We start from the raw sequence: 13,946 nt of genomic DNA on the forward strand, positions 1-13,946 counted from the left end.
AGAGAGAGAGAGAGAGAGAGAGAGAGAGAGAGGTATAACAGACCTACTCTAGATCTATCGTAAGCTTTTTCCTCCACAAGACCTGCCGCAAGCCCTCACTTAAACCGAACTCCTCTCTCCATAGTCGTAGAGATCCCGTCGCCTCTAATGTGCCCTACCTCAAGCCGACCTCCACTTCACGCAAGGTTCATACGGAAGCAAGGCCCATCCGTCCGACCCCAAACCTCAAGTCATAGATAGCCCCATCCGAGCCTCATCCAACCTTTAGATCTACCCTTAGCCGACCTCTACACTCCACCTCACGGCCTCCTGCTCTTACTCGTTGCCAAAAACGATCCCTAGTGCCGACCACTTGATCCCGTCGCCCTCTTTACCTGCTGAGAACCCGACTCCAACCTTATCCAAGCCGAACTCCTGTGCCTCCTCTTGCCGAGAACCATCTGAGGCTTCATCCAACTCCACAAGACTTGCTCCAAGCTGCCTCTTATACAACCATTAGGTATAGATTTTTTTTTGTATTTATTAATTACTATATATTAAATGTTATTATTATTATATTTAGTATATTAATTACTATTGTTATATTTAGTATATTTTATATATTAATTATTATTATACATTGTTATTGTTATTATATATATATATATGCAAAAAAGAAAAAGAAAAGTCTCCGAAAAAAACAGAGATAAACGTACACAAAAAGTATAGAGTCAAAAAAAAAAGAAGGGAAAATAAAAAAAGGATTTTTGTATTCGTCACCACTGGTTGCCAAGATATAACTCCCTAAACTTAAAACCCCTATTCAACGTTCGTGTCGAGCCGGAAAACCTACTCGTGCATGTTTTTCTCTAGAGTGGTGGGAAGGGGCCCCGATGCTACGCCTACGAAGAGGCGGGTAAATCCCCGTTTTTAGCATTAGCAGTGTGTCGGAAAACCATCCCATGCACGCTTTTCTCTAGCATAGTGGAAAGGGAACACGATGCGACGCCTACAATGAGTCAGAGATGAATATAAAAACTGTCTAATTTTAAACAGGTGCTCGAAGACTCATGCACGCCTTTCTCTAGCATGGTGGGATTGAAGTTTTTGGCCTTAGTGTTATACAATACCGCCTGTGCACACTTTTTTCTAGCGTGGAGGGAGGCCTAGACTCTTGAAATTTCCACTAAACAGGGGAGACGTTGGGAGACTGTTGAAATTACATTTGAAATGTAGAGGACTTGAACAATATCTGGACAGTAGGGGACTTGAATTGGACATTAATGTACTAAATGCAAATTTAAATAAAAGGCTTAATTAAGACTTAATTCAAAATTGATTAAAATGGACCTGAACTAAACAAGACTACAATGAACATGAGCATGAACATGAACTGGACTGAAGGAATTGAGCTTAAAGTGACAAGAAGACTTGCAACTTGACTATGAAAGACTTGGTCTTTAACTTGAATATGAACTCAAGTTGGACTCAAACTCAAACAGATTACAATGAGCTTAATCTGAGCATGAATTTGAACTCAATTAAATAGTGACATGGGACCCAAATAAGCTGCAAAAGACTTGAACTTGAACTCAACGACATCATGTGGAAATTGAACTTGGACAATAAGGGATATGATATGATGCAAAAAATGAATTAATCATGTGGGGTATACTCATAAGCAACATTTTAAAAGGCGAAATCGGTAATTGAGACGTTTTGGCTAAGCGAGGTGAGGCATAAGCCTCGAGGCGTAAGCCTAAAAAATGATAAAAATAAAGTAATTTAAAATTAGGAATAATAACAAAAAATAACAAAATATTATGTCAATTGTGAATTTGATGGTTTTTTCTAAGATAATATTAGTATATTACTGAAAAAGAAGATTTAAAATAAACTCACTTAAAAATAAAACATCTCTTTAGGATCAAGACCCAATGTAGGCTCATCATCACTTTGATTTTCTTCAGAAGAATCTTCATAATTAATGTCAAAGTCATCCGCAAACTCTTTTTCATCTATAATATTTTTTCCTTTATCCGCTACATCAGTTAATATTTCATTAGCTTTAGAATGAAAACAATAATAACATAAAAAATAATTTATTATATTTAAGAATACCTTTGAATTTTTTCTACTCACTTTGTTTCTTTCTTATATATATATGATTTGTTGCTTTATTGTCTTCATTGACATGAGTTTTTACTTCTGCTTCAATTTCAGAAACATCAACATTTTTAGAAGTAACTCATTCATCATCAGATTGTAAATCATCAACAAGTAAAGGGTCAATTTCATTATCAATGCTTCATTGTTTATGTAATTTGAGATATCTATCTTTCAGTTTTTTGTTAAACATAACATAAACTAGTTTGTTCATTCGATTTGTTGCTAATCAATTTCTTCTCTTAGTATGAATTTGTTTGAAGATGCTTCAATTACGCTCGCATGCAGATGCCGAACATGTTAGACTAAGAATTTTAACTACGAAAGCTTTCAATTCAGGAACATCATCTCCAAATTGACTCTACCAACGTTCTACATGAAAATGAATAGTGTTTTATGAATATTGATTGAAGTAGAAGACTTGAACATAAATATTAAAATTAAAAATATAAATATACAAATTATAAACATACTAGGAGATCGTATTTTGTAGCATGCTTGTGCTGCTTTAAATCCAAACATTCACTTCTTCAAATAAAATTTCTCAAGTTGATCATTCACTTTGAAGTAGTATTCTTCATAAATTAGTCTGTCCATACATGCATACAAATCTCTTTATCAACATGAAAGTCTTTATCATAATGAAATTGAGGATTTAAATAATATGCAGCTGCATGTAAGTGTTGGTGTAATTGACAATCCCACTTTTCATCTATAATATATCATATTTCTTTGTAGGCACTTTCTTGTCCTCTCAAATCTTTTGCAATGTCTTCTTTAGCCCTATTCATTACTTCATAAATAAATCTCATAGTCGGGGCCTGCTCACCACCAACCATTCTAAGCACCTTAACTAATGGTGCTGTTGTCTTCAAAGTATAATTTGTACTGCGCCAAAATGAATCATCTTTCATAACAATTTTTTTACCTATTTTCCTTGTTTTTTTGCTTATGAACTTTTATCCCATTCTTCAGAAGCAAACATAGCTTCCAAAGGTTGCTTTAACTGTTTGAATCTCTGCAATGTTAAATATACAGTAACAAATCTCATAACAGCAGGTCTAATAATTTCCTTGCCAGTGAATTTTCTAATCAAATTAAGTATCCAAGAATGATTGTATATGAACTTACTAACGAATTTGGCCTTCAATAGGGCTGATTTATGCTGAGCCAACTGTCCCAACCTCTCAAGTATTAAATCAATGCAATGTTCAGCACAAGGAGTCCATTAAAGGTAAGACCTCTTATCCATTAACATTCTCCTTGCAGCTTTATATGCACTTGCATTATTAGTAACAACTTGTATTACTAAAGCATCACTCACTTTCTCAACAACTTCATCCAACATTTCAAACAATAATTGTGCATCATTTATAAAACTTGAAGCATCCACTGATTTTAGAAAAACTGTTCCATATAGATTGTTGACCAAGAAATTAATAATACTTCTATATTGAATATTTGACCAACCATCTGACATTATTGTGACTCCTGTCTCAATCCAAATCCTCTTAACATCATCTACCATTTTTGAAGTTGTCTTGACCTCCTCATTCAACATCCAAGTTCTCAGTTCATACATGCTTGGAAGTTGTAGTCCTCTTCCATAGATTCTAACAGATCATAACATATTGATCCATGACGGACTCCTAACAACATTAAATGGAATCCTATTTTCTGTTCCTGAGTTCTTTTGTACCAGTAGGAGGCTGAAAATGTTGAGTATTTATGTTATCCTTGTCATCAATATTTATCATAAATCTATCCATGGGACCCGGAGTGCCTTGGTTAGAAGAAATTAGATGCCTTTCACTACTGGAACCTTCATGCTGTGATCCATAGTAAGAAGAGTTTCCTATCATCTCTTCCATATTTCTTTGTGTGACCTCCTTTGTGGTTACAAACTTCTTTAAATAATATGTACATTCCTTTTTCACCTCATCAAGTACTTCTGCATATGGTCCCATATTGACATGAGTGCAGGCTAGATGATCCTTCAACCTCTTGATGCCATCAGTTATGCGTTTCTCACAGAAATTATATTTCATGTAAACATATCCCTTCTTTGCACCTTTTCCTAACACTTCAACTTGAGTTACATATTTTCATGCAGGATTTTTCCTTATTGTGTCACTAGTCATGCTAATAATTTATAGAAATAAATTATCAACATCAAATTATTGATATATACAAGATTTTTATTTATTCACAAGCAAAGAAATCATAACACAAAATCAACAATATGACATATTTTAATAATTATTTGTATTACCAATAATAAGACAACATGAGTATAACAATATACTGCTCTGCCGGGGGTCCAAGGAGGCGCTGTCCCCTGGCGGGGTTCGACAACAAAATTTTATTGTAAGAGTAATTTTGAAATTCTGCTTGTTTTTAAAGTTCGTAAGTTGTTTGTATGGAAAGATACCAAGCGGTATCGAGCATGTACCTAACGATATGTACCACTTGGTACCGAGCATATACTTCTCGGTACCGAGCGGTACTGGCTCGGTACCAAGCATGTACCTAGTGGTACCGAGCATGTACCGCTCAGTATCGAGCATATACTTTCTCGGTACCGAGCATGTACCTAGCGGTATCGAGCAAGTACTGAGCGATACCGAGCATGTACCTAGTGATACCTAGCAGTATCGAGCATGTACTGAGCGGACAAATGAAAGAAAGCAGAATCAGGAGTTATTTAATCTTTCGTTACTGCACGTCAAAGTCAAGGCCCGCACGACCGCTCACCTGCTCTTTTGACCTAACTGAGGCCTGAACGTTTCCTGCACTCACAACTTCGGCTTCGTTTTCTGCTTTCAAAACCGTTATTGCTTTCGGCTTCGTTTCCTGCGTCGTCTCCTTCTGACTTTGTCTCCTGCACTCACGGCTTCGTCTCTTTGCCTCACGGCTTCGCCTCCAGTTTGCCTTTCAATTCTCATAGGAAGCCCTAATCCTATACGCGAATACGCGAATATGAATCGGCTGAGTCGTATTTACAAATATACCGAAGAAAAATTTCGAGGCAATGTCTCGTACTTCCTCGAAGTGTTACGCTCTGATGCGTACGCCTCGTGCAAAAAAATTGTAGGCTTCGCTGGATGGTTCGAGGCGTTACGCTCTGATGCGTACGCCTCGACCTGAGGCGTGACTCAATGCGGTCTCCTCGTCTGCTTTTTTAATGGTTGCTCATAAGCAAGGTTGAGGGATCTAACAACTTCTCCACAACAAGCATAGTGAATATATTAGCCCACTTATGAGCGATGATAATGGCTATGATGTGAAAGCAATGACTCCCCTACAATTGACATCAGATGTCTTGTAGATACAAACAACGGTCGCTACAAGTATTGAAAAACACGCAAGCAAATGTAACAAATTATCAATCAAAATGTATGGGGAGATTATTGATGAATGCAATCTATTCAGTAGTCAATGCTAATGTACATAAAAAATGCGCTGAATCTACCTACAAATAACGGTAGTAGAGATACTGTATGGATGGTGGATCCCTTACGAACAACAGAGATTGATGTACAAATGAATGTCAGCAATCAAACAAGACTCATAATGAATGAACTCTCAATACATGCAAGTGATAAATGGTGGAGCTAAATGACTTTGAATATTCAACCAAAATCAACCCATAGGCAACAATGCTTTGACTTCAAGAGAATACATCAATTCTCCCAGCTCATCAAGAAGTGATAACGTTGGATGTATCGCAAATGTGACAGTCATCTAACCAGCACATCTAAGGAAACTATAGCGACATGTTGCAATCAAGGTTAAGATGTAGATATATACACAATATGCCTTATATAAGCAAAGGTAAAGGCAATATGTCCCCAACATGTTCAAAGTATCCCCCATCCGTTGTAGCAAAGACATTATTATCCTTAGTTGAATGCACCGACTCCCTACAAACAAGAGTAAATAATACGTAGCAAAGTGCAAATATCTACAGGGTTGTAGGCAACTTGTCATACGCATTACATGCTATATGCAAGCAAACACCGGATAATGTGTAGCAGAAACAAGCTCACACGAGCTTCTGCTGGAGCCCCGCTATGAATATTACATACTATCTACGAACAAATGCCAAAAGACTACAACATATGTAAGTTCCTACGAGTCATTGTAGGAAATTCGTTGTACACATAGTACACCATCTGCGAGCAAATATGAAAGAACTGTAACAAATGCAAGCATATATACCAAAAGCAGGAGATTTATTAATGCATTATGATCCACCTGCATAGAGCAATAAGTAGTGCACGATAGTCTACCTGTACAAAGCAGCAAACAATTCAATCCATAAGCTGTTACAACATGCCACCAGATCCGCAAAATCCATGCAAGCGGACAGAAGGCATCTACAAATATTTTAAGAATGCTCCCGCACATACACTAATATGTATGCACATAGATACACAAAAAGAGCATGTGTAACTACACAACCCGCATGGGCCCCGATGTGTTATTAGTACACACGTGACGTCTATGGATGCTGTGCGTGTCCCTAAATTAACGTAGTTCGAGCCCGATTCTTCTATATGGATTGATAGGAGTCAACACAACTCAGATTATCAAACATATATATGGTCAGGATGTCGACCAAAATATCTATTTTATACGTTCATATAAGGCTTTCAAGGCCTCCAACAAAGAAAATTCATCAACAAAATCGCAAAGGCAACAACGAGCCTGATCCTCTATCGACAGCTGGACAAAGTCGACAAAGTTTAATCCACAAATGGAAATGACATCCAAACATCCTGATAATGGCCGTGTTGAATGCAGATCTCAACCGGAGGGGTTAATTCACAAACACTTTCAAATGCCACCCAAACACCCATAAAAATCCAAAATCAAAATTCTAAAAAAAATATTTAAAATTGAAATGAACCATTAAACACTTATAGTAAAATCCATCCACACTACACAACAGTTTGTCGAAGTGGACAAATTGAAATTTACTTCAGCTCACATAGAGTTAATGCCTAGTTGAAAATATCATTAGGATCCATTTTTAAATAATCTCCTGCTAGTAAGGATGTGATACATTTCCTTTGATCGATAGTTTTGCCACTAAATGACACCGCAGGAAAAATGATTATGACCCGGGGCCCTCTGAATCGAGTGGTTTTGCTGCCAAATGACACCACGAGATAATGATTATGGACATAGTCAATACGTTCCTTAGTGGCATCAAATCCTTGAGATATGAATCAATATGATATGATTTGTAGAGCACAAAGCCCTCTGCTAGCTAAGGTGGATTCAAATTTGTTCCCTTAGACAAACATCCAACCCAGGTCTACAAGATACCCTTGGACGAAGCAACAGATGGCTGCTGATAAGGTTCCTTCTGTCAGGTTGGGTCGACCACCTCCTCTCACTAAGTAGACCAGGGACCACGATAGCCTGAGATGATGGAACCATGGGATCTTGATCTAGTTCATCATCCATTCCCCACCAACTGCTTTAAGTGCAAAATGGTGAAATTTCTAATTTTAAATATCAAATCCTCAAACCTTTCAAACTTCTACCATGTTGCTACTATATGCTAGATAACACGTACTCTATAGGTATCTGATTGACGACTAGCCTTAATCGAAAGTTCTCTCTCGTTATTAGGAGGGGTAATTAACTATAGGGTCTTGCGCCTATAGGAAACCAGAACTCAGATTATAAAGTCCTCGTGAAATGAGGGCGAAATCTCTGGGTAGTGTCTTAACTACAAACTCATCTACCTTCCAAAATTTATCCCGAAACTTAATTCCGTTAAAACTTCCCCGAAGAAAAGCACAGCAGGGAAGGCCGGGGCTGAATTTTAGGAACCTACAAAAGCATACAATAATATGCTAAAACTTACATGATGAAAACGTTGTAACACTCAAAAAATATATATATTTACTTATAACCTTTTATAAAATCATTAGAAGTGAAATTAGAGATAAGGGAGTTCAAAAGTCTACCTTGTGCTCACAACATCACTAATTTGCTTGACAAACAAAACACAAGCATAGGCCTCCATAATTCCTAACTTATTTTCTCTCTCCTCTTCTCTCCCTTCTCTCTTCTCTTTTCCTGCAAGGTGGCTAAGGGAATGGATTTAGATATTTATTATTTTAAAAATACTTTGGCATGGCGTCGCAGCTCTTACATCCCCAGCTTCATTGCACCCGATAGATATTCCAGATGCTACCATATTCCTCAAATCCAAGAGCTGAGCATCGCTGCGGTGCCACCCTAGGACGTAGCGCTCCCTCAAATATTCTCCCAAACAGAGGGTTGGATGCCGCAATGCCACCCATCCCAGCGTCGCTGCGCTCTCAAAGGAAATTTGATAATTTGAAAATTTACTTCTCCAGTTCATTTCTTGACTCAGTTAAGGATTCATTAAGTATGATAAAGCCCACATTCATCAATCAGGTCAAAATTAAATGAACATTTATTTTAAATTGTATCAATTATCTGAATTTCTATACAACGGATGTTACATCCTACCCTCCTTATAGAAAATATCATCCTTGATATTTTCAATACGTAGTACCATCAAAAGAGGTCTGGATACAATTATCTTATTTCTGCTTCTTTCTTCTAGGTCGCCTTTCATTTCGATTTGGGCTTCTACTGGACGTCTGGACCTTAATCATCGAAATTTGCTTGTTTCTTAATTATTTCACATCGTACACCAGAACACGTTCAGGTTTTTCTCTGTAGGTTAGATAGGGTTGCACTTTGACCTTATCTTCGGAAACTCTTTTGTCTACATCGGACACCTACTTTCTTAACAATGACACATGAAATACATTATGAATGTCTGACATATGATCTAATAAGTATAATCTACAAGTAGTTTTTTTTTTCAATCTTTTCAATTACTTCAAGTGATCTTATATATCTAGGACTTAGCTTGTTATCTCTTCCCAATCTAGTTATCCCCTTTATCAGACTAACTTTCAGATATACAAAATCATTGTCCTGGAACTCTATGGACTTGTGTTTCAGAGCAAAATATTTCCTCTGCCTATCACTAGCTGCTTTTAACCTTTTCTTGATTAGTCTGATTTTCTCTATAGCATTGTATACCATCTCAAAACTTATTAATTTCCATTCTTTGGCTTCAATCCAAGTCAATGGTTGTCTATACTTTCTTCCGTATAGGGTTTTATATGTTGTTATATCGTGTTTTTTTGAAAGTTTTTATAAGTAAATTCGATTAAAAGTATATGGTCTTCCCAACTTCTTCCAAAATCTGAGGCATTCTCAATAGATCTTTTAACACCTGAATAACTCTCTTTGACTATCCATCTGTATGGGGATGGAAAATTGTCTTAAAGTTCAATTTGTTCTTGGACTTTCCTGTATACTCTCCACAATTTGAAAGTGAATCTACCATTACAGTCAGAGAATAATTTTAGGGATCTCATGCAATCTTAAAATTCCCTTCACACACAACTAAGATAATTTATTAATAGAATTTGTCTGTCTCATGGGAAGGAAAATGAGCAGACTTAGTCAATCTTTCCATAACTACACATACGACATCATGGCTTTGCCTATACCTAGGAAAATTGATAACAAAATCCATAATGATCTCTTCTCACTTTCACTTAGGAATAGACAATTGCTATAGTAGTCCACTGGGTTTTTGATGTTCGGCTTTCACTATCTGACATGCTTCGCACTTGGAGGCAAACTTTGTTACTTCTCGCTTCAGCTTAGACCACCATAATATATATTTTAGATCATGATACTTCTTATTATTGCTCGGATGAATAGTATAATTAGAATAGTGAACTTAATATAAAATCTCTTTCCTTAGACTACCATTATTTGGGGCCCACATATAGCTAACACAACAAATTATACTTTGATCATTGACTTACAGTTCACGTCTCTTTTCAGACTGAATTTGATCTACCAACTTTGTATATTCCTCATACATTTTTTTGAGCTTCTTGAGGAGACAACACTCTTCTTGAGGAAGTACGCTTATGTTTGAAAACAATTGTGATTATATGCATGCAAATTTTTTTAAATCCATTTTTTTTAAATATTTAAATTTGAACATTTGTATGAGTGTTTGCCTTTGAAATGCGTGCAACATTTTATTTCAAAGCCCAAAAATGTCTTCTATCTGCTTATACATGTATTGCAGATGTAGTATTGTTTTTTTGAAGGCGAGTAGGAATTCCAAAATTTTATTATTATTAATTTTTGTAATTAGGAGATTTATATGTTCAGTTGAAGTCCAAAAATTCAATTCTTGCTCAGAGGCTAGTTACCCAGTTCGCTATAAGTCTCTTAATTTTGCTCGTATGCAAGCTGTTGTATTCATTATGAGTCCCTTGTACATCTTTTAAATCTTCCTTTTTTACTTTAATTTAAGTTTTGTAATTTAAGTTTTGCAATATCTAGAGAGATGAAAAATTTGTAGGAGAGAGTCTCTATTTGTTAGAGGGAGAAATTCTAGAGAGAGGGGGGTAAGGGTGGCAGAGCTGATTCTGACAGTTGGGTAGATGTAAGTGTGGGAGGGAGCAAAGGGACGGAGGTAACCTGGGTTGTGAGGGCTGGGGAGGAGAAAGTGTTGAATTGGAGGAAGGTGGTCAACCGGCTGAGGGGAGTTCATTTGACTGGTTGCTGAAGGAGAGTGAGCTGGCGAGTTTAGTTGGGAACGGAGGATATCACGGTGAAGTGTGGTCGGAGGTGGTGTGGAGTAGTTGTAGTGATTAGCTGCTGTGTTCATGTATAGGAACATGTGATTGGCAAGTTTAGGTGAAAAAGAACACACTCGGTTGGCTGGGCTTGTGTTTCGGAGTGTGGGAAACTACAATAGTGAAGAGGAAAGGAGTTCGAGCAGCTAGTGTACGACCAGATGTCGGGTTGGTATGGAAGGTGGTCTACATCTCTCGTAGGGAGCTTGGTTTGTTTGGCCTGCTCGAGTGCGAGAGAGGAAGGAAGGGAGGAGGGGTTTGGGGGTTGCATGAGCGTGAGGAGAATGGGAGTATGGAATAGGTTGATGGAGGAGAGAATAGTAGGCATTAGTTTAGACATTTCTTTTTTGTTATATATATATATATATATATATATATATATATATATATATATATATATACTATATAATATATATATATATATAGATATAATATATATATATATATAAAAGGTTTTTGCTTGCATACGGTAAGTAGGGCTGCAAACGAACCGAGCCGAGCCGAGTAATGTGAGTGTTCATGTTTGTGTTCATTTTAATATAGCTTATTCAATTTGGTTCATGTTTGTAAGAGCTTTATTGTTTGTGTTCATGTTTCGTTCATTTAAATTAATAAGTGTTCATATTCGGTTCATGTTCAGTTCATGTTTGTTCATTTAGTGCTTATCGAGCTTGTGTTCACGAACAATTTAACAAATTTTTTTTAACTATCAAAACAAAATACGTCCATGAACATATCTATGAACAAAAACATTTATAATAAAAGAAATTGTCTATGTAACAAAGGCAATGATTATTTATATTTATTAATTCTATAGTCAAATATTAATTATTTTTATCAAGATTATTCACGATTTCAAAATCGAACACGAATCAAGCTTTTATTGAGCTTCTTATCGAGCTTAATGTCGAGCTTGTTCACGAACTTCAAATGATGTTGTCCACGAACATAAATGAGCCGAATGCATTAGTATTCAAGTTTATTTATTTAAGAATCGAGTATTTAAAATATTGTTCAAGTTTGTTTGTTTAGTTAATTAAACGATCATAAACGAGCTTTAATCGAACTGAACAACGAGTAGCTCGTCGAACGTTTGGTTCGCTTGCAGCCCTAACGTTAAGGTTGCAGTAGTTCAGGCAGGGCTCAGGTACTTGAGATAAGTTTTAGGCAAGTTGAAATAAAGTGATGAGGATATTATTAGGTTTAAATTATAATTTTTTTTTTATTTTATAGAAATATATCTCTAGATATATATTTATAATAATCAGAATAATAGAAATAAATTAAAGAAATGTGAATGACATTCTCATGCAATTTCTCATTTTTCATACTATCTCAATTTGGATGCAATCATCTTGCATAGACAATTTTTATCTTTTTGCTCGCACGTACAAATATGCAATATGAATTTTACTTGTGAATCTTTTATGTTATAGACAATGGTGAAATTCATTTTGAGAACGGGCAATGTTCGGGCGATGTTATGTAACATTACGCCCTTGGTCCATCGTATTTGATTGCTTTTGCTCGAATTTAAAACCAAATGTCATCTCATGAGTATTTCGATGTTTTGGCTGTAAAGACGTAGTATGTTTTGTGACCGGATACCATTTGAACAATTTTTGTGCAGCGTTGTGCTTGTTAACTGTCATTTTCGTCGCTTGATCTCCTTATTACGAGCAACTCTTCTTTGATAAATTCAACACTTTGAACATGTCGATGTACTTCGTTCCGCGAATCAATGATGTTTAATTGGTTTTGTGCAACGTCGAAATGTTTCGAGCTTTCTACGCAAGTTGTCTATTTCATTGATTGTTATTCTGGTTGCCTTAACTTACATTGATTACATCACTTGTGTTGAGGTTAACAATCACAAGATTGGTAGCAACCACTATTGATAATCAAAATCATAATTTATCCAAGATAATTTATGGAGTTTAAATTCCATACTTAATAATACTAATGTACTTACTTTATATATATACTTTATTATGCATATAGGCATACAAATTAATTCTATGTAATTTTTGTTTTTATATTTATTTTCTGTTATATATATTTTTTAATTGTCAGACTTTATATATTTTTTAATTAAAAATTACTTTTAGAAGCAGTAAAAATACTATCCCAAAGAAAGCCTAAATCAATTTCAAGAAGGTCTTTTCAATTCATTTTATTTCAAGATAGCACATCTCCTATAGCAATTTCAATTTTGTTCAATTTTTAGTCAACTAAACATAAAAAACATTAAGCTTGATTCAAGCCTGACTCGAACTGGACTGAAATGCTAAACTTATTATGTTAGCACGGAGAAAAATATTGTTTGTTCTTATTTATTTATAACAGGTCTTGGGTGCTGCGGCCATGGTTAACAAGTCTGGAAAACACCCTGGTCAGCTGAAAGATGCAGTTACTTCACCTGCAGGAACTACCATAGCCGGCATTCATGAACTTGAGAAGGCTGGATTTCGCGGTTCGCTGATCAGTGCTGTCATCGCTGCTGCAAAACGCTGCCGGGAACTATCATAAGGTGCACTTCTGCATTTCCTTATAACTTTGGTTGAAGAAACAAAGTATAAGTTGAATGAGAAACATTTAATCCTCATTGTAAAATCTGTTGGTAAAGGTCTGATTTAATTGAAGAATATGTGTTATTCGATGTTAAATCTTGAAATCTTATATTTTTTTTTTCACAAAATGCCATTAGGTTTGTTTAATGGGGTTATACCATGAATTGAAAGGAAGGCATGGGGTTGATTTAAAAAAAAATCATTAAAATCTGTCAAGGTGCAGTTTACCTAAAAAATATAAAGCAGTAAATTCAAATTTCATGCTTGACTCAATTACAGCTACATTTTGGATAATTTTGAACTAGAAATTTTTGTACTAGAAAATTGTTTCTTTCAAAAGAAGGAAAAAAAAATGTCCCAAATGAAGCCTAAATCAGCAGGAATAAGTATAGTAAGAGGTAGGATTTATGCTTCTAAGATCTTCAGATAGTAAGATATATGATCAATTGAATAACTACAATTGAATCTATATAATCCAAATCTTATGATCAACTTCTAATCG

At 35.7% G+C, this 13,946-nt stretch overlaps 1 protein-coding gene across 2 annotated transcripts in view; it reads left to right on the forward strand.

Moving 5' to 3' along the window:
• Positions 1-13,577, forward strand: part of LOC110101145 (pyrroline-5-carboxylate reductase) — a 69,438-nt gene extending 55,861 nt beyond the window's left edge. The window contains exon 7 of one of the 2 annotated variants that reach the window (XM_028695276.1): positions 13,300-13,577. In XM_028695276.1, the coding sequence (XP_028551109.1) occupies positions 13,300-13,311 (12 nt within the window). In that variant the 3' untranslated portion in view covers positions 13,312-13,577. Of the gene's footprint in view, positions 1-13,220 lie in introns of both variants that reach the window. The other variant, XM_020828934.2, reaches the window with a different exon arrangement.
• The last annotated feature ends 369 nt before the right edge of the window (positions 13,578-13,946 follow it).

Source organism: Dendrobium catenatum, unplaced genomic scaffold (assembly GCF_001605985.2).
Source record: "Dendrobium catenatum unplaced genomic scaffold, ASM160598v2 fragScaff_scaffold_621, whole genome shotgun sequence".
NCBI classification, from domain to species: domain Eukaryota; kingdom Viridiplantae; phylum Streptophyta; class Magnoliopsida; order Asparagales; family Orchidaceae; genus Dendrobium; species Dendrobium catenatum.